The 26,451-nt window shown below is 37.0% G+C and overlaps 1 protein-coding gene across 2 annotated transcripts in view; it reads right to left on the bottom strand.

Annotated features, from left to right (window-relative positions):
• Positions 1-26,451, bottom strand: part of ADGRB3 (adhesion G protein-coupled receptor B3) — a 468,567-nt gene that overhangs the window by 209,823 nt on the left and 232,293 nt on the right. For both annotated transcript variants that reach the window (XM_086744848.1, XM_086744847.1), the window contains exons 11-12: positions 23,600-23,668; positions 17,323-17,431 (exon numbers count right to left, since the gene is read on the bottom strand). In XM_086744848.1, the coding sequence (XP_086600974.1) occupies positions 17,323-17,431; positions 23,600-23,668 (178 nt within the window). The remainder of the gene's footprint in view (positions 1-17,322; positions 17,432-23,599; positions 23,669-26,451) is intronic.

Below are 26,451 nucleotides of genomic sequence, written 5' to 3'. Positions count from 1 at the left end.
TAATGCAACTTTGTAACTTAGATCAGCCTACTGTGAAAAGGGCTGTGAGACAGGGGGTCTGTGCCCCTTCACTCAGGATCTACACAAGCTGAATCAGCTGTGGCTGTGCATGGCCATGTATTTTGGTTGTCTGAACCTTGACCTGGGGATTTGGTGTCAAGGTGAAGTGACCTTGGACCTGCCTTTTCGCTATGGCCTTGCCTGGAGACCATTGCACTATTAGCTCATCCGCATCATCACAAGACCGGATCTTGACCCTGACAATGTGACTTGACTTCCTGGTTTGACACCAGATCCGTCTCATCACTATGGCCTTGTCTGGCTATCTGGAATATTAGCTGGACCTGGCTACCACCACAGACTTCATCTGCTCTTCTTGTTTGGGTGCTGTGGAACTTTGCCTTTGCCAGCAAGACCACCATGCATGCCCTGCTGTCTCCAGGTTTCCCTCACAAAGCAGCCCACTCTTTCTTCTCCCTGAACCCAGCACCTGATAAGCAGGTGCTGCAACATTTATCTGGTAAATGCCTTCAAGACAGGCTTGAGCAGAGTCATATAGAAAATCTGAAACAGAACTGTTAGGAACACAGGTCTCCTGTGTATCAGTTTCATGTTCAAGCCATGATTCTAACTTTCCTCACAGGAATACATAACTAGATCTTCGTTTCTGGAGGCATGTCTAATTAATCTTCAATGTTCTCCATGGAGGAGATAAAGTGGATTAAGATTTGCTTAAGGGATTGTAAAAAGTTGTCCTGGGGCACTGTGAAATCTAATTGTCAGGATAATGCACAAATGCTTTATTCAGATTGTTTACATCATGCATGGCACAACGAAAACTCAGTACCTCAGTGGGACATATAAACACATACCAATATAAGTAGTAAGTAATACTAATTAGACTGAGTTTGATTTACTTGTTCACATTGTTGAATTCTAAATTAACTTTAATAACTCAGGAGAAATACCTCAGAGTTATTATGGTCATTTCAATAAACGGCACAATGAGGAGATGCTTTAAAAAACATCTAACTAGAAAACTGGGCCTATGACAGAGAATGACAGAGCCTGGTTATTTTGAGCTGTTATAACGCAATCACATGAATCACTATGGCATGTGGACCTCATGCTCATTTCTTGTTAACCAATTCTGGTCATCCTATCTCCAGCATCCCCTGCTTCTTCCCTCCCACTCCCCTCAAATAAGAGGTTTCTCATGTTTATCAGAGTTGTGGGAGGTGGAATAAAAAAGATCCAAGCAGCTAAGAAAGGAATGAAAACCAACAGTCAACTAGTCAACTAAGTCAAATGTTGTTATCATTACTGTTTCCCTTCTCTGAATTCAGGTGCCATTAATTTTGAGAGCAGCTGAAAGAAAGACAGAGATGTGTACATAGGGTTGCCTGGGTTGCCTTGTCAGGGTTTAAAAAAATCATCTGCATTTTGTATATATTGTATAGTGAGCTTAAACTGCATTTTATGAGTACTGGATTAATCCTTGTGTGTGAACAAGTACATAAAATACAAGCACATTACTCCTGAGCTCAGTGCCAAAGCTAATCATAGAATCTGGTCAAAATATTTAGTATCATAGAATCATAGAATGGTTAGAGTTGGAAGGGACCTTCAAAGGTCATCTAGTCCAACCCCCCTGCAAGGAGCAGGGACATCCCCCACTAGATCAGGTTGCTCAGAGCCTCATCCAGCCTGGCCTTGAACGTTTCCAGGGATGGGGCATCCACCACCTCTCTGGGCAACCTGTTCCAGTGTTCTACAACCCTCATTGGAAAAAAAATTTTTCTCATTTCTAATCTAAATCTACCTCCCTCTATCTTAAAACCATTACCCCTTGTCCTATCACAACAGGCCCTACTGAACAGCCTCTCCCCATCTTTCTTGTAGGCCCCCTTGGGGTACTGGAAGACTGCTATAAGGTCTTCCTGGAGCCTTCTCTTCTCCAGGCCGAACAGCCCCAACTCTTTCAGCCTGTCCTCATAGGAGAGGTGCTCCAGCCCTTTTATCATCTTCGTGGCCCTCCTCTAGACCTTCTCCAACTGGTCCATGTCCTTCTTATGTTGGGAGCTCCAGAACTGGACACAGTACTCCAGGTGGGGTCTCACCAGGGCAGAGGGAGAGAATCACCTCCCTCGACCTGCTGGCCACGCTCCTCTTGATGCAGCCCAGGATGCGGTTGGCCTTCTGGGCCACAAGGGCGCATTGCCTGCTCATGTTAAGCTTCTCATCCACCAGCACTCCCAAGTCCTTTTCCTCAGGGCTGCTCTCAATTTATTCCCCGCCCAGCCTGTATTTGTGCCTGGGATTGCCATGACCCAGGTGCAGGACCTTGCACTTGGCCTGGTTGAACTTCATGAGGTTGGCACGGGCCCACCTCTCCAGCCTGTCAAGGTCCCTCTGGATGGCATCCCTCCCGTCCAGTGTGTCGACAGCACCCCACAGCTTGGCGTCATTGGCGAGCTTGCTGAGGGTGCACTCTATCCCACTGTCCATGTCGCCAACAAAGATACTGAACAGGGCTGGGCCCAACATGGACTCAAGATACAACATAGCATTATACCTACAGGAAATAGGCTTCTAATTCTTAAAATGTCTATTTGGATTCAGATCGACTTTTCAGATGCCCTTACAGTGCCTTCAGTTTTGCTTTCACATGCAGTAGAGAAATACCACTTTGGACAGCTAATCTGTAGAAACTACGATGAATAAGAAAACATCTCTCATTTTCCTGAGGCACAAGAGGTGCCATCAAAAGGAACCATCACCGTGCCCTGCTCTGCAACATTCTCATTACTAACATATACACCTGATATGTCTGTGCTATCTCTTTGGTAATACATCCTGTCTGCAACTTATTTTCTGCTGCAGTTATTCCAATACAAATTTTGGTTTTATTGCTATTGTTATGTCTTTAATTTCTTGTACTGTTATTGCAGTATGTTTATGAAATATATATTCAGAATAGGAGTCCCCCAAACCAAAACTATACTGCTTTGACTAACTACCCCTTATTTCCTGGAAATATTGCCTGTAGGTAGAAGCTCTATAAAGTTAAAATTCGATTCTACGATGTGCAATACTCCAGAAAACACAATTATATGTATGTGGACACCAGACACATATAAAGTGGAAAGGAGGAGTTTATTCCAGACTGTTTTCTCATGTTATGTCATAAAAAGATCATAGTGAATTCTTTTTAAATGGCATATAATGAACGTGAAATATGGAAAGAAGCCGGGATGGGATTTTTGTTTTCTGCTCAACTACAGTTTTTAGGACCCAACAACAACACATTTACTTCAATTAATTTCCTGCACCTGAAAGCACTGAGTGACTGAACTTACATGCCAAAGAAGCTATTAATTAATTTACTGAAAGTTTCTGCAAATTCTATTAAAAAATAATCTATACTTCTAGCCTTGCAAAATCATTCAGCATCAACTATTCTACACCTAAGTCCCGTATTGCTATTACAGCCATGCCATATTTGGGATAACTGTCATTATCTGAACAGTCAGATCTAGGAGATAGCCAGAAAAAAAAATAATAATTCTTGCCTTACAATACTATTCAACCACTTACAAATTATAATCTATAGTCAAGGTGGCTTTCCTAGTACAAATCATTTTCTCTGGAGAACTGGACAATCAAGAAGTGCCATTTTATATTATGCTTCCCCCTCCCCATATCCTGATTATAGCTTTGTTACCCAAGAGTATTTTACCGCATGCTAGAAATAAAATTGCTTTTTTTTTCCTTTAGCTATTTTCCCCTCTCTGTTCTGTATAGTTTTTACAGTGCTATTGCTTTTATAGAATATTTCTGATGTACTAAATGGGTTTTCTGTCCCTAATCCCAAAACATCTAAATGGTGCTTTATTGGAAACCAAACTAACTGCACTCTGGTGGCAAACATTCAGTGCAAAAATTCTGAACTGAATGAAAGAGGAACAAAGTTAGGGGTCAGTGTAATGATGCTCAGTTATTTGCTAATATTTCAAAGCTGTAACTTTTTTTTTTTTGCAGAAGCACAGATGTGGACATCATAATCTGGACGTATCTTGATATGAATTATGGCTATTAATTAAATCTTGATGATTTAAACATCAAGTTTAAATTTGAGTTCAACAGCTACACTATGTTTATTGCAAAGGGACATTTAAACAGTAATGAGGCATTTTCAAAAGGTGTTCAATGTCATCATTCAGCAAATGAGACTTTCAGTGCATGTGCTGAGACAACATAGTGGTTGCACTGCTTGGAGCAAGAAATTAATTGGACGTAGAAGAAATTTTTTCCTAAAACTTACACCAACATTCATACAAACATAAAAAATGGAACTGATGAGAATTTAGCATAAGCAATATAAGAAGTAAAGTCAGTTAAGTGAAACAGCTAATTTAATCACATGAATAGGAATAAGCAAGTTTTAGTATTCAACAGAAGTATATAAGATTGGAAATTATACAGAAGACAGAAGAAGAGGGGAATGGAAGCCCTTAAATAAAACTTGCAAATATGTTTTAATAAGTAATTCCTTGGGCTTTTTAATAATGACCTACTATATTTAGGTTACATTTATGGAATTTTTATATTATGCCTTAAATTCAGCCTGAGTCAAAAGATTAAATGAAGAACAAAGAAACCTCACTGGAACAGTGACCTTGCTTTTCTTACATTCCTGAGAAAACCCTAGCCACCAACTACAGAATCATCTTCTCCTTTAGTGCAAACCTCAATGTACTATAGACTTGATCTGAATGAAAAAATTCCTGCCCATTTAGATACTTCTACTAAATGAAACTATTTCAACATGAGAGATTAAGATGGCAATACAAATGTTGAGTCCTGATGTTTTATACTACCAAGAGGTTCAAATGCAGTGAAGAAACAAAATAGTGTTTTGGCAGTTTAGCAATTTTTAGGTTGTCAGACAGCCTGTGATAACTGTCCACCACAGCTGGGAGGTAACATAACTTATTTAAGCTGTTTTAATGGAAAATTTGGCTTTATTCCAGTGAAGCACTAAATCTAAAAATTCTAATTTTTTTTTTTTTTTAAATTGCAGGTTGGAAAATCCCGTTTCATGCCCAGCTATAGCTAGGAAAGACTTTAAACATTGCTAAAACCACTGACAGTGTAGATTAATGTGAGCATAGAGAATGCTGAGTGACAGGTAAAAATCTGGGTCCAGTAGCTGGTGCAATCGATAGAAATTATATACATAGGAAAAAAAAATCTGTAAAAGTGCACGTTACTCACTAGATGGAGACTCCCTCAAACCATATATTAAAAAGCTCATGAGCAAATATGCTGTTAGATAGTTTAAAGATTATCAAAATTATGAACAGAAGAAAATATTCTAACAAGTGCCTACAAGAAGGAAAAATGGCCAAATTCCTACAGTTACTTGACTTCTTATTTTCCAAACTTTATACTAAAAGTATTCATCAAGTACATTCAAAGAATAAATACACATTCAGCAAACTCCCTCCAATATCTTGTTAAATAAAATGATAAACAGTATAAACACTTCAAACTCCTCTGAGCTCTGCTGTTGAATACCATTTCTAAGTAGATGCACTACTGCCACATTTGAATGTCTTACCCTATTGATGTGCAGTTTCTATCATTTCAGTTTATGAGAGGTTTGGATATCTATAATTTTAACTTCTGAAAATTATTTCTAAGTACAACCAGGAATGTAAAATAGACGATGCGGTATAAAATCACTAGCCTTGTTTTCCAGTAGTGGAACTATTCATCCAAGAAACAGGTATAAGTTCTATTTGGCAAAGTTAAATGATGGTAATTTTGCAGAAATTAACTTTTCTTTGTGCATTGTTGACTGTGAATGGAGACCATTATTTTTCATTGCCTAGATAGTGATGCAATTTTCAAAGCTAAATGAGCATTAAAAACATTCATTCTATGCTTCTGCAATGAACAATCTAAGATACGTAATGGCAAAACAAGACATTTCCTTTAATCTTTATGAACATATTGTACTCTCTTGAGGTAAAAATGAGAAAGGAGAGGATAAGCTCTATGTATTTTTCATAAATGTTTCTCTCAGAAACGGGAGAAGTCTTCTACGTGCAGATGCAGCAGCCTGCCTGACTGCCAATCCCTGAAGATCCAGTCATCCTGATGACTGTTCCACAGTTTCTTCCCCTTGGGCAGGCCAGTCTCTTTTCATTCCTTTGCTTTATTGGAGATGAAATTTTGGTGCCAATATAGGGAGAAAATATGTTTCACCAAAGCGGAAAATTTATACACATATGAATGGGTTTCCAAGTATTTGCCTTTGAGAGCAGCTCACATTCTAGCTATGCTGCTCTACAACAGGACCAGAGACAGGATTTTCTAAACAAGTTACTATACTAATATAGTATTTTCACAGAGATGTACTTGAAGTCTGTCTCCTTGCAAGATACTTAACTACTGAGTAACAGAAGATAGCATGAGGCCATAAGATTTTAATAGCAATGTATTACAAAAAATGGCATATAACTAACTAACACTGCTATTAACTGATGTAATTGGCACTAAAAGTGGAAGACCTTACAAGTTAGAAAAAAAATTCTGCAAGATAATAGTCATTAAAGAACAGCATAAGCTTTGAACCACAGATGATATGAAAAGTCATTCATGTAATGAGATCAAATATCTCTTCTATAAGACCATCTCCCAAACTATATTCTTAAAAGATTTACAGAGGAATGCTGCCTATGGCAGATTACACATCTCCATGTATGTGGAGAGTGTTTGTTCAAAAAAAAAAAAAAAGAAAAGCAACCACAACAATATCAAGCTATTTGGCACCACTGCAGGGCAATTTAAGCATTTGTGCTGCTTGCATCTAGTACAATTCAACCACAGGCCACAGAGCTGTATCACACTTCTTGAGTAAGAAAAATTTTTTCTTCCTACTGTGAAGGAGACTTAAAGAAAGAAAGAAAAAAAAGAAACTAAAAAAAAAGGACACTAATCTTTTACAGAGTTCCTCCTGAAATTTTCCAAGGTGGGAAAAAGCTATATTAATCCACAGTAGAATGATTCTCTAATTTACATCACAAACCTTACCAAAGATCCTCTATCTCAGCCTTGAGCCAGAACAGCAAATAGCATCCTAAAACTCACAGCTGAAGTCCAGGGTAAGCAAAACAAAATCCATGAAATTAATGAACTTGTGGGTTCAGAAATCACAAGGCACAAAAGATATTTCATAACGTTTAGGTCTTATTCTTGATTTTAGCAAAGCCAGTACATAGATGCTTTGGGATGCTTTGAACTGATGTTTCTGACACTCATTACACATTCTGATCTCAACAGAATTGCAGAGATATACATAGTATCTTTGGCCCATACACTGAAGTCCAATTCTCCATATTGAAGCACAAAAAGAATTACACAAGCACAAACATAATTAGTCAGAATTACACCTGCATGTGTTTACATGGCTTTGAAGTTCGATCTCAACAATATCGTATAGTTCCACTAGTTCCACAGTTATTTACCCTAAAAATATTTCTCTCTGATTTTAATAATCCACTAACACACTCATAAAACTGGCTTGAAAAATGAAAAATGACTATTTGTTTTGTTACCTTAATTGTTACATTACTTTCAAGCTCTGCAGTTTGAAAGAGGCAGATCTATTTGGAATTAAAACCTAGAGTCATCACCAAAGAAATGATATACTTTTTCAACACAACAGGTTGATTTGTCTAATATTCTACATAGAAGTTCTTTCACTCCTTTTTCTGTCTTTTTGTTTGTTTCTTTGTTTTGTTGTTGGTTTTTGTTTGTTTGTTTGTTTGGCTTTTAGTTTTAGGGTTTTCTTTCTTTTTAAAATGTATTTGGTTGTTTTTTCCCTGAAAAGCCAGAAAATGCAAACAAACTTTGGCAGCTGGTATGCCACATCCTTAGCTTGGTATAAACCATGCTACCTCCGCATTCACAATGATGCACATTTTAGGGTAACAGACCTCTCTCTGACACACTTCAAGTAGCATGCAGAGTTAATAGCTGTCTCTTAAGTCTTTGTAAGCAATATTGTGTTGTGATTCCAAAGTCTGAGAAAGGAAATTAGTCTACTTCCACTGACTTTTGCTAGTTATTACTAGTTGAACGTATAATTCATTGGTTTTATTCCTATTTTAACTAATTTATATTTTGTGGGGTTTTACTTTAATTCTACTTAATTTTCCTTCTTTCATTTTCAGTAGTGAGTGAGTAACAAGACTCTGCAGAATTTATTAAAACTGAGATTGAACTTTGCTATTTACAGTACTTAGCCACAATGTCTCCAGCTGACCACCTCTCGTTGATTGTACCACCAGACGACGGCTGGACGCTCTTGTAGTGACTGCCTTACAGGGACAGGAAGTCCCAGAATGAGTCATCAGTCTGTGTAGAATTGCATCTTGTTGTCAGACTGTGACACTTCAGTGCCTCCTCTGTTTAAGAGGAGGACTGTATTGCCCGGAATATCTTGACGCTATACTTCACTGAATATAACTGTTGTCTTTTGGCACTACCTTAGTATGAACTGATAATACTCTCTTGGCTGTGCATTTACTCCATTAACTCAAAGCTACCACCACAACCTCCTAATTTCTATCCCCTTAAGCCTCATTCAACGTGGAAATTGTTGGGAGTCACCTAAAGATATAGCTGTCCGTGGCAAAGGAGTAAATAAATTCAGGTATTTAATTTCTCAGAGCAACACTTAAGTGCACCTGTTAAAAAGTGGCCTGTCGTAAACCAGAGAATTCCTTTAGAAAACACCAGGTTTTAATTGCTCATGTAAAAAAGGGACTACAAACAGAATAATTCAGAAAAGAGTTTTCAGAGGTAGACATTTAGAAATGATGCAAGAATTTAAGATAGATATACTTAAATTTTATAAAAAGTTATTTCCACAAATGGGCTGCAGACACCACTTTCTGTTTCAGTTGGAGGCATTTTTTTAAAAATTAAACTGAAGCCTGGTTGTCTGCATGTTTTATAGTTTCCATTTCTTCAGAACCTTTTACTCCACTGTATCTTACTTAATATAAGGTAATGAAGGGAAACACCTTAGATTGTTCCAGTTTCCTATAGCACCCATTTAAAACACTGAATAGTTAATTTATTTAGCTTTACCTTTAAGAATAATTAATAAATCTTGTACACAAAACTAACTACTGAATTATGACTATTACTTGGAATATAGCCATAGAATTCAGTTAGATTTTTATCGACATTATTTGATAAAGATTCATATAGGCATAACGTTGATATCAGCCATTTTTAATCTTAAGTAATTGAGAGACTTATTTCCTCGGGGGTATGCAGTGAAAAATCTACTCTTTTATGCACTGTTCACAGCTAAGTTTTCGGGGAACGTGAATCATTTAATAAGCTTATTTGATATTGAGAAATAAATTCAGGCTCTTGATCATTTATTTCAGGCACTAATTCAGATGCTGCGATGAGCTAGACATTCAAAGTGTGCATGAAGTTTTTCCCCTATAATCAGGGGGAAAAGCTTGAATCTTCTGAAAGCAAACATACTGATCAGATCAAGGAATTGCTGAGGCTGCTGCAAAGGAAATGATGTGAATACATATGGAGTAGAAATATATAAGAGTATTTTAAAAAAATCCAATTGAACTTTCTCTGCAGTTTTCCTATTCTTTTGTCTTTTTTTTTTCTGTGAAAACTGTCTCTTCTGGTATCCTTTAGTCTCCAGAAGATTGTTACATACGGTTTGAGCAAGTGAAGATTAGGGAAACAGGAGAGTGATGCTGTGTATGAATCTTGGGAGCTGAAGGATTTTTTGAAAAGTGACGAAAAAAATGTGATAGATGCCCACTTTCATGTAATATAGCATCTGCTCAACCAACAGTGTGCAGGTTTTGGGGCAGGTGGGCTACATCTGAGTGTGAAACAAGGAGGATTAGGACCAAGAGCCAAAGTATTGAATGAAAAGAATACAGAGCAGAAGGCAGAACTTGTAACTGTTCTGACCACCATGCTTGCTATCCAAGAAAAGAGCAGGACCAACTATGCACCACAGTGCAATAAGAAAAGCATTAATTATGTTTACCAGAACTGATTTCTCACCTGGATTATCCCCTGAACCATGCTTTGACATTGTTTGGCCAGGTTCCAGAAAGTAAACAGTTTGGACAACTGTGGGACAGTTCTCAAGCCTGCATTTGGTCAGATTCATATTTAAAGACACAGTCATAAAGACCAGATCCTAGCCTGAAATGGGAAGATGACAGGCACTGAATCTTTTAGGAAGTTTTGAGAAGAAAAGGGATATTAGACAATGGAAACTGGCAAGTCTATATAGCAAAATTTTGTAATAAAATATAATAAAACATTGTTACCTAAATATTACTTAATTTGGTGTGTATTTTACTAGATTCAAAAGCTAGGTAAAAATCTGAAGAGAATATAAATAGTCAATGAATTAAAGGGGACTTGTGTTTTTATATCTATTAGAAATGTATTCCATTGCAAAATCATGCAAGTTTAACTTCATGTTTTCTGCGTGAAAATCTGTTCTTGATCAAAACAAAAATAACTATATTAATCATTACAGATGTATTTACACATGATCTATGACACACTACAAGGAATGATTGCTGTTCACCTTATTAAAAATAGTAAGTGCAGTCCACACAGTGGTTCCTTAAAGGCGGTACTCTTAACTTTTGCCTTGTGAAAAAAACATGGGGTATTCTGGAATAACTGGATAATGTAATTATCAAAATAGTTATTTTCTGACTGCAAATTGTAGACATTTTCTTTACACCTCTGGACAAGTTAATATAAATGCTATGGCTTTTCTCTGTCTTCTTTAATGTATTTGAAAAAAAAAAGACCCTTTCAAATGGTAAAATCAAGTCAGTCTCTTGATATATTTTAGTCTAGTATGATATTTATGATATATGAGTCAGAGGATCTCAAGTGCTGCATTTAAGATACATATCACTAACTCTGATACAAAAAAAGATCAGCAGACTAGGCAGATGCCATTAGGATAAGTAAATGAACTGTATAATGTGGAGAGGTTTCTAGAGAGTATGAACAGGACCTACAACTTACAAGACCCAAAAAATCTTACTTTGGGAAAAGGTTAATGAACTCACAGTAACTGACAAAAATCCAGCTTGCTTATTTTCGGGGATTCCCAAAGCTCTGCAGGTGTACCATTGCTTGTGTCTTATAACTAGAGTAAGTACATCTTCTGAAAGCTCCTCTGGTCACTAACATTTCTATGTATCTCTAGCTAGGACTGGAAAATTTTAACATACGTTCCAAAAGACTATAGGATTATTTAACCCTTTGGTACAAATTTCATGGATATTAACATGGCATGGAGGATTGAAGGGGGGAACAAGAAAGTGTGCAAAGACAGAAGACAACAGACATTGTTTTAAAATAAATTTATCCCCTATGGCATCCTAGACTGTCTGTGAAGGCAGAAATCAGACTTTTTTTCCTGCCAATATTTATAAATTTTATCTAAGGAGCTCAGTATGAAGTCTTAAATGAAAAATTATATGCTAATTACTATACTGGATCAGATTACTCACCAGACTACCAGTGTCACAGTAGCCATTTTTAAGTGGAGAGATAACAGACTGTTAGAAGCTGATTTATGCATGGAAGCATAGCTTACACCTCTTTATTTTTTCATATAATATCATAGCTAGCTGCATTCATCACATTGATTTCCACTTGTTTTTATTTTATTCCTCTTAAGACCTTGGCCTCAGGCTAATTCAGAATCAAATGTTCTAATGTATAGTTTAGTTAAGAATCTTTGTTTTTGCTGTGAGCAAGATTAAACAGAGATGTCAGCTTAGTTTATCTTTTCATTCACTTTTCAGTTGTGTACATCTGGTAACTTTTAACAATCTGTTCTCAAATATCTATTCTAACAATTCCAATTCTCAACTTTTTTTATTTTTTAATATTCAGCTCTGAACTTATCTGTGTTCAGAGGTTTTATTTACCACAAAGGAGCAATCCTTTTTGCTTTAGATGACATGAATCACTCAAGTCTAAGCTAGTCACTAGCCTGTCTTTATAGCCAGTGGAAGAACTTCCAGAAGGCAACCCATGTCCTTAACTTTAGATGTCTGAAGTGGTACGAATTGCTCTCCTGAGCAGTAGTCTCTCTTGACTATCAAGGAAGCTTAGGGTGACTTTAGCAAACTTTGTGATGCTTAAAGTAAGTAAAATGAATCCAAATCATATAACCTCAATTGAAAAGAACATTGCAAGTGATGGCTACTGAAATTTAAAAAAAAAAAAAATCCATATTTTCTTTAGACTGCTCTTTTTGCACAATAATGCTGTTCTTTTCTCTGAGCTCTGCTGAAAAGTGACCACGGAATTTTACAGAATTGCTTCAGATTCCTACATTACATATGGTTTGAACTACTCCCTCTTACATGCTCTGTCAATACTGAATTTATTCTGCCAGTGGATATCCTCTTCTTTTCATTTTGCTATACCCCCTGGAGATCTTAAGTTTTTCCTGTCTTTGACTAGTCTAAATAACTTTGTGATATCTGCATATTTTAGAACATTACTTATCACTCAAACATCAATATTCACAAAATTAACACTAACAAAAACTGTTTTTTCTCATGCTGATAATTCTGTTTATTTTCTGTCAGTTCCAAATTACATCCATGACAACACACTGAGCTTCAAGATTATTTGGTGTTCTCATTAATATGTTCTAAGAACTGTAAGCTTGATTTTTGACAAGAGAGTCTCCTTTAACCATTTTTTGGCTGCTGTTAAGGAAATTTATTTGACAACAGAGGGAAAATTTTTCTTTATAAAAGAATCCTAATCTGCCATAGAAACATGTATCTCCTAATGCAGCTCCGTATTTCCAGTTCCACATTCCACCTATACTATGCTTGCGGCACTTTGATCCAGTATTTTCAAACTAAAGGATGAATATTTCTTCATAGCAGTTCAGCCATCTTTTAGTACATTTCTTCAGAACTCTTAATGGTTTACTGCAATGGGACGTCAAAGCCCTGAGGTGGATCTGCTTAGGCCTTTAGTACTCAAAAAAAAAAAGTTTAAAAGGCTGTTAAAACTCTTTGATCTAAAATGAGGAACTCACCTTGTAAAACAGAGAAAACTGAAAGCAAGTATTTAACATGCAATGGTAATATGGTTAAAAATACTGCACATTGTATCCTTACAGCTGTGTCTGCGCTTTCAGCTAATTCAGGGACTCTGAGTGGTAGCAAAAGCTCCTGTTTTATCACGCTATCTTTTTCCTATGCCTGCTCAGCTGGTCCTGATGATAAGGAGGTGAAGGAGGTGGAGGAGGTGAGGGAGGTGGAGGTCGTGGAGAAGGAGGAAGAATGAGGAAGGAGAGAAGGAGCAGGAGCAGGATGAGGAAGGAGTATTCCACCTCCTATTAGAAGTTTTTATTTCACCTAATAATTTCTTAAAGGGATATAATATAGAACTGAGAGCACACAAATAAAAGAAGTACTATCTGTCCCAGCCATGCATGATCAAAGAAAATTGTTGCTTAGACATTTGTTCAGTTTTTCATAGTATATTTGTTATCCTTGAAAGAAGACTGAAGAGGAGATAGGTCTTGGTTTAATGGAAATGCATTTGATTTGACTGAGCTGCCTAAATAAACTCCAAAACAAAGATATTGGATCATCTGGATTTGGAAACAGTCTCTGATTTTGTTTTCAGAAGCAATGAAAAACTGGAGCTAAAAGCCACCACACTGAAAAGTTTAACAGTGGCATGGCAACTTACAGACTTTCTTAGCTACTTCCAAATGTATAATAATGTGGCTTGGTATAGCCTACTATACAGTTAAGGTAACTTTCCTCACTTCCCATGTGCCATGAGCTGAGAATGTGCAATGGATGGTCATTGCAGCATGGCTGTTGTGTAGTAACTTGGTTAAGCCACAGTTACTTGCTTGTGTCTTGAAAGAAAGAGAAAATAAAATCCCACCTGCAGAAGATCTCAGGAGATTAGCATATTTGTCAAACACAATTAGATGTGTACATTGTATATGGACCACTCTAGTGCCATTCAATTAGAAATTAACTTGTAAATTTAAATTAGTAGAAGAAAACTAAGAACTCAGTGCAATACTGTGCTGGTTTTGTGTAGCTACAGAGGGGACTATAGTGGCAGTTTCTGTGAGAAGCTGCTAGAAGTTTCCCCTTTGTCCAGTGGACCTGTCTGGGTCTAGGGTAAAACTGCCACTGGCCAAGGCCAAGCTTATTGGCGACAGTGATAACACCTCTGTGAAAATGTATTTAAGAAGAGGGGAAAAAAAGAAAAAAAAAGGAAAAGGAATGAAGAAGCAAAACCAAGGGCAGAGGGGGGAAGGCATGAGCCTTGTGACTCTCACCCTCTGGCCTCCCACCGGGCAGCTGTCTGGACCCAACTCATCTCGGCCTGGCCTCAAGAAGTGAAGAGAACCTGAGAAGCATCTACTTGAACTGATTTTGAAGAATTCCTTGTGAGAGGAACAGCTCTGGATGCCAACGTCAACGAGGAAGGAGGGGGAGGAGTAATGTTGCTCCCAGCAGAGATTCCCCTGCAACCCGTGGTGAAGCCCATGGTAAAGCAGGTTATCCCGCTGCAGCCCATGGAGGTCCACGGAGGAGCAGAGATTCACCTGCAGCCTGTGGAAGACTCCATGCTGGAACAGGTGGCTGCCTGAAGAAGGCTGTGGCCCATGAGGACCTGCGCTGGCGCAGCCTGTTCCTAAGGGACTGAACCTTATGGAAAAAAGACCTGTGTTGGAGAAGTTTATGAAGGAGTGGAGCCCGTGGGAGGGACCCCACACTGGAGCAGGGGAGGAATGTGAGGAGTTCTTCATCTGAGGAGGAAGGAGTGGCATAAAGTGATATGTGCTGAACTGACCATAACCCCCATTCCTTATTCCCCTCTCTGTGTTTTTCCGGTCAGAGGAGGCAGGTGGGAAGGAGGTAGAGATAACTGAAAATAAAGTTAAGCCTGGGAAGAAGGAGGGGTGGGGGGAAGTTGGTTTTTTCTTCTCTTTCTTATTATCTTGCTTTGGTTTTATTATTAATAATAAATAAATAGTTTTCCCCAAGTCGAGTCTGTTTTGTCCATCACAGTAACTTCAATGATCTCTCCCTGTCCTTATCTCAGACATTGAGCTTTTTGTTATAATATCTCTCCTCCATTCTCTTGGAGCATGGGGAGAATGAGTGAAAAACTATGTAGCTTGGTCCCAAGCGGGACTAAACTACAACAAACACTATCAAATTTGCTACAGAACTGGATTTTTTTCTGACAAGAGGCAGAAGTTCATCTTTAGTACTGAATCCTTCTTCTCATATATCTGAACTGTAAAATGATTCTAAAATTAAAATATGGCAAAAGTAATTTAAAATATCTGAAGATGCTGAGGGAATGTTTTATGGTAAATAACTATGGAGTAGCTATGGAAGTCTTGTTTAAAGATTAATATATAAAATTTGGGCCTTCTTGCAGCATATGTCTGCTTCTGGCACGGAATGTGTCTGCTGACTTAAATGACAAGAATGTTATTACAAATTATAAACAAGACCTTATACATTTTAAAACTCTTGTTGGTACAACAGAATTAATGCTAAGACAAGACAGCACCAATTATATTCCTCTCAGCTGAGATGAACATAAACGTTTCCTAAGTCCCAAGTATATAGGCAGTCAGACACAGCTACGCCAAACCCTTATGGATAAACACACTAGAACAGAATTGTTCCAGATACATTCCTTCCTTTTTTTTGTGAAAATAAGAAATTACTCCTTGCTGATAACAATCTTCAGATCTCATCCTACCATGTCACCTGAGCTCAAGTATTCTGGTCAACGAGTTGCACAGCAGCAACCCTGTCCTTTTTTGATGACTGACTGAGCAAAGAGAGGATAAACTCACACCAATATGTCATGGCATAGAGCTAGGTAGTCAGAATAAACCTATAAATTAATTTTACTTTTCTCAGATTTTTCTATTCCTTTGATGGTTATATAGTTAAGGACAGATCTACTCCCCAGTGCCTAAAAATATCTTCTATGTGGGAAGAGAAAGATAATCAAAAGAAAGACTGTTAAGATTACACAGTTATCTAGACTAGCCAGTGCACAGCATGGTTTCTGATTCAATTGGAAAGTTGTTGCTGTTTCCCATTTGAAGCCATGCATATGTAGAGACATAGATTATTTTAATACATACTCTTAAATATTTTCTAGTGTTTTTTTCACGTTTTTCAGAGGACAAATAGATCAGAATGCAGTACAGCATGTGAAGCAGCATGAGCTGTGCTCTTTAAATAAGCTCATGTTTTTATTTTGTCATAAAAATGCCATGAAACAAGCATTTAAAGAAAGATACTGTCTTTTCTTTATAAATTTGTGCAGGGTTTAGCATAATGAAGGACTCACAACTGGAAGAAGCTTTAAGTGGTACTACAGTGCAAGCAGTAAACAACAGAAATAATAAATCACTAGTTAAAGCTAAAGTTCCCCATACTTCCTACTGAAATGCTTTAAACATTTTAGGACTGACAGAGTTGTTTTTGGTCAGTTCCTTGACATGTCTCCAATATAAGGCTGTGCCTTACAGGGGCTACTGTTTACACCTCTATCAATCTAAGTATGAATGAGACAGCAATAATAAATATTTATTATTGTACAGCAAGTTAGATTTTCAATAGGGACATTTCAACAATTTCCCTGCTTTATTCTGCCAACTAATTTATAAATGATCATGTTTTCTGACTAATTCTAACAACTTGCTGAAGAACTGACTGACACATGGATGCAGGAAGATGCTAACTGAAAATCTGAAAGAATGTATTTACACCACAAATTTTGCTATCAGACAAACATATATTTTTAATTTGTTCAAGTTCAAGTATATCATTATTAACTTAATTAGCATGATTTTCTAAATTACCATTTGAAATACTCTAGATCCTGGAAATGCTCTAACATATACCTACAGTTCATAGTATTCTGATGAGTATTTTCTGAATTTTATTTAGAGGCTGAAATTTTGCATTTAGATCTTGAGATACGATTATGGAGAAGTCCAACATGTAAGGAATATCGAGTGTGTTAAACCAGAGAGGAGATAATCATGCAACAGAGATAATCTGGAGGAGGAGGATCAGCCCAATCTGGATTGTGATAGAAGCAGCAACTCTTTAGTACATACTTGCAATTTCTTATTTTCAATAGGTTATAAATTTGATAGAAGAAATTCCTATTTCTTACCTACATTTCCAGTCATTAGGTATGAATTCTGAAAGTCCATCATTCCCATTCCAACAATGTGTATAAAATCTTCAATCACCTGCATTAACTCCACCGAGCCTGGATAGATCTAACAAATGAAGGTCAGACATGCTGTTAACTATAATATCAAAATCTCTACAGCAGCATATTCAAATAAAATCTAAATGCCATCAAATGAAATGTGAGACTTAACAATCAAATTGCTCTTCCCATGTTTCAATATCAAACATTTTCTGTGACTGTAAAACAACCACTTTGTCACTGGATCCTCTTGTGAACAGACACAACTACTCACAAAGCTACATGAAATCAGCTTTGCACTGTAACTGTAGAATGTTTGCTCTAAGTCACTGTACTTATAAAAAAAAATACTGGCTGTTACTTCCATTCATTGTTAAAGTATTTCATATTCCAGAATAATTCTAATTAAAATATTCTTCCTTCTTCTGGGAGATACCTTCAATAACTTCAAAACAGCTGAATGTAAATCTTACCATGGCCTCTCCAGTATGATAAATCTTTGTTGTTTTAATCAATATTTAAGTAATAGAAATTGTTGCTGGTAATACTATTTTCATTGCTAATGTTGAGTAGTAGAATCATCGAATAGCTGAGATTTGAAGGGGCCTCTAGAGATGATCTAGTTCAAACCCCTGGTCAGAGCAAGATCAGCTCTAGCAGGTTGCCCAGGACCACATCCAGTTGGATTTTGAACAGCTTCCAGGATGGAGACCCCAGAGCCTGTCTATGCAACATGTTCTAGCATTCAGTTATTCTCACAATGAAAAGGTTTTTCTTATATTGAAATAGAATTTGCTTTGTTTTAATTTTTGACCCTTCTTGTCCTGTCACTGGACACCACTGAGAAGAGTTTGACTCAGTCTCCTTTCTTTACTCCCCCTCAGGAATTTTTAACACTGACAGGATGCCCATTGAGCCTTCTCTTTTCCAAGCAAAATAGTGTCAGCTCTTTCAGTCTCTCCTTGCACATCAGATGCTCCAGACCCCTAAACATCTTCTTGGCTCCTCACTGGGCACATTCCATTACGTCCCTATCTTGTACTGGAGAGCCCAGAAATGGACACAGTAAACTAAAATAAATTGCAGTAGCCTTTGCATTGCTAATGTAGCCTCTCAATATAACTTTCAAAATGGTAAGGACAAGCACGTTTCCAAGAAATATAATTTATTTACAAAGCTGTAGGCTACTATGATCACAAAACCATCAAAAATTGTTATATTCAGCAACAATGATGCATCATCAAAACTGCATTAAAGGTCAAAACAGTTATTGATAAGGTTAAAAATTATGTTCATATCATATACATTAAAAATCATTTTTGGTTGTTATGCCCTGCTATGAACAGGACAATTTTCAGTGATACAGTATTTTGCAGCAGAAAAAGAATGGATGACCTGTTCATGATGCTTTTTTTTTTTTTCATATCAGTTAGGTGTCCAAATTTCACTTTATGAGCAACATTCAACCCATTCTTTCCACTACCAGGACTACTGACTCTAAAAAATGCCTATAAAGACTATAAATTCCAGCATACTGCACTCCATCTTCATCTTGCTTTATCTGCCTAGATCCACAGGTGCTCCATTCCGGACAAAGAATTTCACAATGTGCTTTGCTTTCTACATGGATATTTTATAAAATGTAGGGCAGTAATACCATTTTTATGAAGGATTATTTGTGACATTTTTGATCCTAACAGGTTGCAAATGCTGCTTCAGGTGAAAGAGCCTTAACTTCCATTTTCCTAATGATAAGTTATTGAGGTAGTGCGGTTTTTGCATGCGTCTCATTCATAGCACACACACTCACAGGTTATGAAATAAGGATAAATTTCAGTGAACAGATTTTTCACCCTAGTTCTTGTACATAAAATTTTACAGTAATAACTTCAGCAGAAACTATTGAATAGTTAGGGTTATAGAGGTACTTTTCATTTTTATATATCTGAAGTACTGGTTAATCAATAGGATGCCAGCAGATGGTGATGAAGAATATGCAGAATAGGTCCTTCATTTTGAAACACCAGTATAAACTTATGCATTGTGGATTTGAAGCTGATTTACATCAGCTCTTAACAAAAGGCAAGTATTAAAGTGAGCGCTGCTTAACGAATGCTGTATAACCTGTAATTAATGGTATCAACTGCTGGCATTTAATCTAGAAAAAAGGATGTGCTGCTGTATCCTTGATAGAAAGTTAACAATTTGCTGACAGTGAGTAAGATTTTCTTCTAGCAAAGAATCCAGAAAAGAGGCTAAGATATCTATGCTAACAGTAGCTGTGGAGTTCAAGAAAATCATGCAAGCTGGCAAAAAAACTTGGTTAGACTGCCCATTGCTCTGCATTGTTTCATTAAAAAAAAAAGTCAGCTGAGTGGCTGAACTGGAAACAGAATCAGTTTTACTCTTTTTTAATGAATTAATGATGTTTGCACTGGATTGTATTCACAGCACATAATGACTTGCGCACATTCTTTTCTAGTTCAATTCCTACCTTGACTTTGACATCAAAACTAAAAAAGGCTTCACGCAAGATATAGTGATTTCAAATAATATTGTTTCTGTTTTAAAATCTAATTTTATTTAACCATAACTTTTCAGTGTTTTATCCAAAATATGATAGAAAATAATATTTTATCTAGAAAAGCTTTTTTTTTTTTCCAATAATGAAAGAAAAAAAGAATCTTAGGAGTACTTAAGAGTCTAGCTCACCCTTCCTAGCTGGTATAAAGAGCTACTTGCTTCAATAGTTTCTTTGAGACTGCCTATGTAAATGCCCAAGAACAGTAACAAGACCAGTGGTATGGTTTCTTCGGGTGCCATAGCTCAGGAGTCTAAGATTTAGTGAATTTCCTAGCTTTGTCACCAGGCAGCTATGGCCCCACTACTCCTGCATTCAGTTCATCTTGGTGCTTTCATGGGTTCCTGCCTGCCTACAAGTGCTGTACTCAGGTCTGAGAAATAATGAATTAGCAAGCAGAGCGAAGGAGCTACGGGAAAGTAGAAATAACTTGTCTCCTCTCTCTTTTTCAACACCACTTCTATAAGCAGCAATAAGGGGAGGGAACTGGAGATTTGTTATTCCCTCTTTTACCTTCACATTCTCATAATTTCCTCTTAGGTACTGTCATTCCCTGATCTTCATGGGACACATGGTGGACATGGCGTGGGTAAGCAGGCAGGGTTGAGGTAGAAGACAACATGAGGAGTGGTATTCTGGCTGTTCATTAGTGGAGATAAAATAGTTGCTTAACATTGGTTCCCTAATCTTGGTGCTGTTTATGGAAACTGCCCACATGCATGTGATTTTGCTGCTTCAGTCCATCACCACTAAGGAAAATGACATACTTTGTCTATTTTTGTAGCTGATTCTTACACGGAGAAACACAAAACCAGCAAAAGAAAAATACAATTTGTGGATAAATTACAGTGGGTCAGCTGCAGCATCATAGGTCTACTGCAGGGTTTAATTGGTAGGGAAAAGCCCTGATCTTCCCTTTCTTAGTTATATTATAAAGATGAACTTAGAAAAATGAAGTTAAATAGTTTCAAAGATCTTTAAACACCTAGTCATTTATGAAGCATCACATTAAACATTCAAGGCCAGGTGCGATGAGGCTCTGAGCAACCTGATCTAGTTGGAGATGTCCCTGCTCCTTGCAGAGGGGTTGGACTAGATGACCTTTAAAGGTTCCTTCCAACCCTAACGATTCTATGGTTCTATGAAATTTCAAGTATCTGTGGCAGTAAAAACACCGACTCCGTGGATGGTGTTCCAGAGACCTTTATTGTTAGTCAGCATTAGTCTTTTATATTCTATCTAAGTTTCACACAAAATGCATACACTTAATCATCTAATTTGATTGGTAGCAATATACTGTTCACGCGCCTTATGCTTCATTTGGATTGGTAATAGTTTTTTGGTTGTCTTTACTATTTTTGCCTTTGGTATTTCCTTATCTTGTTCTAGTTGCTGTTTTTTGTTATTGAGCAAGTGGTGTTCAAGGACATAGCTCAAATTCGTCAATATCAAACACCTGTGCTGCACTCTCTGCCTCCACAAGTATCTATATAACACAGTGGCAATGACCATACAAGAGAAGACCAAAGATCTATGTAAGTTCTTTTTTTTTTCCTTTTAGAGTGGCAAATAGCAGATGTCTAAGGAAGAGTACAAAAGGACATAGATATAGTGATATTTCTTTGGAATTATTGCCCAGCCTTTTGCACTTTTTTTTTTTTTGCCAAAGGACTTCCTTAAAGAAACTAAATCTTTCCATGAACAGTCTTACACTGACTTTCCTTTCATTAATTTGTCTATTTACTTTTTAGCTTCTGTACTTTCATCAGCAGAAAGTTCTGCAACCTGACTTTCTGTAGAAAAAGCGTTACCTAGTATTCATCCTGAATCTGCCACTATTTGATGTCCTTCAGTTATTTTACATGCACAAGTGAATAGTTTAATCATTCCCACATGACATTCTCCAATCCAGTCCTGATTTTAAAAGCTTCTATTGTACATAAGTGCAGTTGACTATTTTCGTACTGAAATATCATACAGAAATGTTTCCTTGCCTTTGATCACCTCCATAATTTTTTTTCTCTGTACATAATGATATTTCATGCCCATTTCCACTGTTATTTGCATCTGAATAAATTTAATAGTTAGAATCATAGAATCATAGAATGGTTAGGGTTGGAAGGGACCTTCAAAGGTCATCTAGTCCAAACCCCCTGCAAGGAGCAGGGACATCCCCAAGTAGAACAGGTTGCTCAGAGCCTCATCCAGCCTGGCCTTGAACGTTTCCAGGGATGGGGCTTCCACCACCTCTCTGGGCAACCTGTTCCAGTGTTCTATAACTCGCATTGTGAAAAATTTTTTCCTAATTTCCAATCTAAATCCACTCCCCACTATTTTAAAACCGTTACCCCTCGTCCTATTGCAACAGGCCCTACTAAACAGCTTCTCCCCATCTTTCTTGTAGGCCCCCTTGAGGTACTGGAAGACCGCTATCAGGTCTCCCCAGAGCCTCCTCTTCTCCAGGCTGAACAGCCCCAACTCTCTCAGCCTGTCCTCATAAGAGAGGTGCTCCAGCCCTCTTATCATCTTTGTGGCCCTCCTCTGGACCTTCTCCAACTGGTCCATGTCCTTCTTATGTTGGGGGCTCCAGAACTGGACACAGTACTCCAGGTGGGGTCTCACCAGGGCAGAGTAGAGGGGGAGAATCACCTCCCTCGACCTGCTGGCCACGCTCCTCTTGATGGAGCCCAGGATGCGGTTGGCCTTCTGGGCCGCAAGAGCACATTGCCGGCTCATGTTGAGCTTCTTGTCCACCAGCACTCCCAAGTCCTTCTCCTCAGGGCTGCTCTCAATTTATTCCCCGCCCAGCCTGTATTTGTGCCTGGGATTGCCATGACCCAGGTGCAGGACCTTGCACTTGGCCTGGTTGAACTTCATGAGGCTGGCACGGGCCCACCTCTCCAGACTGTCAAGGTCCCTCTTGTACTATGGTCTTGTTCATGAACATAAATATTAACATTGTTCTGTAATGTTTTTGGTATAAGCATGTATGAAATACTTATATCAAAGCACAAAATGGTTTTCATTTGAGTTTTAAACTCTTTTATTATAAATTAATGATTTTTGTTGGACTTAAATATTTTACAAAGTGCTATCATAATATCTAACTTAGTCCTGAAATTTGTCAGTTCTAAGGATCACAACCGTTCTCCTAAATACAACCTTTTTAAAAAGGTCTACTGTTTAAATTTCTGTAAGTTGTTTGGTAGTGACATATGAGTTTTTTAGATGAGTTCTGATGTGTTCTGTTTAACAAAAGCATCATTGCAGCTAACCTTTAGTAGCATTTTCAGCTTTTGTATGTAGTTCATTACAACATCAAAAGGAAAGACATAATGAATAAACCCATGGAAAGCAATGAAAATCTGTTCATGAAGAGAAGCACCTTACACCCTTAATATGATTTAAATCTAAGGAATTAGCCACTGGGTCCTGGAGTTACTCCTTTTTGAAAAGGATCAATTATTTCCAAAATATTACCTCACTTAGAATTTCCTTTCACCTACAGCAGGGTCTATGTTTAATGTGCTTTTTGAAACCATACATTCCACTTTGTCGTGACTTACTAAATATATGGCTTCTAATACAGTGGATGTCATAATATACCTAGCTTCCAACTTTTTAAATTGATGAGTTACAAAATGCAAATCTTACCTGTTGTGCATCTTCCCACTTCTCTTTGTTTTCTTCATCTAAGAGGTTACTAATGATTTGAAAGAAGTTCTGAAAAATCAATTAAATAAAAGACAAAGTAAAATGACTTTCAATGACATAAACAGTCATATCCTTAAGTTGACATTAAGAAAGTTTTCCTTTCTTTATTACAGATTCAGTTCTGCAGCATATTTTCTGTCAGTGGAAGAGATGAGATAACAAAATAATATATTAGACTGATAAAGGGCACATATACATTATGGCTAATTGCTCATTTCTGGACTTATAATCAAGTTCCCTACTACTGCTTTGTATAACGTAAGAACTATTTTAAACTCACTAAACTTCTAAATGACAGTGTTCTATTTTCAAATTGCTTTCATTCCAGAAACTAGACAACTATGTATTTCGCAAATAAACAAAGTACACTAAGAAAACACCAGGCTCAAGGTCACTAGTTTCTATTTAAAACATGAAAATAATCCTTAATGACCATAAATAGGGCATATGATGGTATCCCATTGGTACATGCTGTGTTAAACCAGGTGCATCTTTATTTTTAAAAGTTACATTTGCCTCTCTGTCCTTTGAGTAGTTTCAACAGAAAAGGAATAATTAATTTGTTTCTTTGACCTTAAACTGTTAATTTCTGATTCTCCTATTCATTTAACTGTAACAAAAAAGCAATAAAAGCCAGGGCATTTAGCTTATGAACCAGGCATCTTAAAAATCACTTTCTTCCAAGTGTTTGTGGAGAACTTTCCTTTCTAATTTTGTCTGCTCTCTCTACCAATTTGTATTCCAAATATCTTCATCTTTAAAAGCTAAGAATTTGTGCAGAGACTGTTCTCCTCAGCTCTGTATCACTTTTTTTTTGTGCAGAATGTCAGTTTTGTCTACAGCCTGCCAATTACAATTTATCTGTTCCTTCATAAAAGATACATGTAGCTTCCACTGACCTCAGCTGAAGAGTGCAACCAAGATCTTTGCAACATCTAAAAAATCTTTAAGTGGAATACTAATTATTGGATCCTACTGGAACTTGGATTAATGGTCATTCCCTCACTTGCACTTACTTTTTAGCAGTTTTGGGAGGATAAATAGGGCTATATTAAATAATAATAAGGGATACATAGGGATAAATAATAATAAGGTTTATGTAAGAAGTAACTTTAACTCACTATTAATGAAAGTACAAAGCACTTGACAGCACAGTGACTGAAATGAGAGCAGAAATAACTTCCAGCCTTAATGTACTATAGATACTGTGGTTTTGCTTGAAAAGACATTATCTTCAAAATATAAGATATCACAGACGTAGGTTTCTCACAATATAAGTAAAACATTGTAGGACATAGACTGAAGAAAACTTCTGAAAACTATTTTATATGAAAATATTTTCACCAGTTTAATCTAGTTCTAACACTAACTACTTGATAAGTGAGAGGACCCATCTTTGTCTCATCATTACAAAGTTAATTATGCTAACCATAAAATTTACATAGGTAGAAATTGTTTTAACTTGGCAAATTTATTATAGGGGTGACTGATACTTTGGTGAACTTGGGCAAAATAATTCTGTACATTAACGAGGGCACAATTTTTCTCTCAATGAAGCCAGTAGCAAAATATCCATAAGCTTCAGCAACACAGAACTTCATGAAAAGAAGGGAAATGGCTCAGCAAGGTCCTGTGAAAATGACAAATATTCATTGGGATGGGATGATGGGGATTAAAGGCAAGATATAAAAGAAAAATGTTCTCATGGTTCATCCAATTTGTAGTGATCCAAAAAGGAAATTTCCAGTCAAGCTGAAGATAAGAAGAGGAAAATGTATCTATGTATTGCTATTACGTCAAGAATACATTTCGTATTTTTCAAGTATTCAGTAGCAAAATAAAGCATACTGAAAAGAGTTAGGTTCAGTATTCACTGCAAAGGATTTGCCAGTTTAACCAGGTTGGCAAATCATAATTGTGTAAATGCAACTTCAGCTAGGAAAAATGTACAGTTTTATTGGTCCCCCAAGTAAAATAAACTATACTGGTCAAAGCAGTTTCATGGCACTATAACCACATCTACTCTAGGACATTATGATTTTGGCAGAGTTCTACTAGGTAGAGTTGCCCTTAGGGGGATTTTGCCTGAGGAAAACACTTTTTAAAGCATGACAGTTCTGCACTTTTGCAGTATAATACCATGGAGATGCAATGGACAGAAACGTTAGCTAACTTTAACTTGCTGGGGTGCCAGCAGCAGTCTAGCTGCAGCAGCATGGAGCTCAGTGTAGGATAATTTATCATACTAAGGAGCTGGTTCAAAGCTAGTTTTGCACTACATTGCAGCCAGCAATTCCCCTGCAGAAATAGTTTAAGCCTTAATTGCAAAAGTATCCATGTCTATGTAATGAGATCTATCTGAGAGTAGCCTAGGTTGCCTGAAAAAATGCTAGGAGGTATAAATGTTTCTTGCAAATGATAAATTACGTGTTTTTTTCCAATAATGTTATGTGTTCATTAAATGTTATGTTTATTTAGGTACATGAAAGCATTAAAATTACCAATAATTAATAGAAATATATGTGAAAAAGCTTATAAATAATCCTAGATTCAAGTGCAAACAAAAGATGAGCAATAACTGATTTAATATATACTTTGTACTTGCTAATAAGCCATAAATGATGTATATGAACCTAGTGACAACAATATCTTGCTTCTTGAGATCTCTTTTTCCTCTATTTCTGTCCCTCGTTGATGTCATATTTATGGTAGTGGTGGAAGCTGAGATGTATGAAGATTTTTCAGTTAATAATACCAGTGCTTTGTGATTTAAACAGAGATAATTCAATGGC

Source organism: Chlamydotis macqueenii, chromosome 3 (genome assembly GCF_036417535.1).
Source record: "Chlamydotis macqueenii isolate bChlMac1 chromosome 3, bChlMac1.mat, whole genome shotgun sequence".
NCBI lineage: Eukaryota > Metazoa > Chordata > Aves > Otidiformes > Otididae > Chlamydotis > Chlamydotis macqueenii.
Note: the sequence above shows the minus strand (reverse complement) of the source record. Positions and strands in the feature narration are given on the sequence as shown.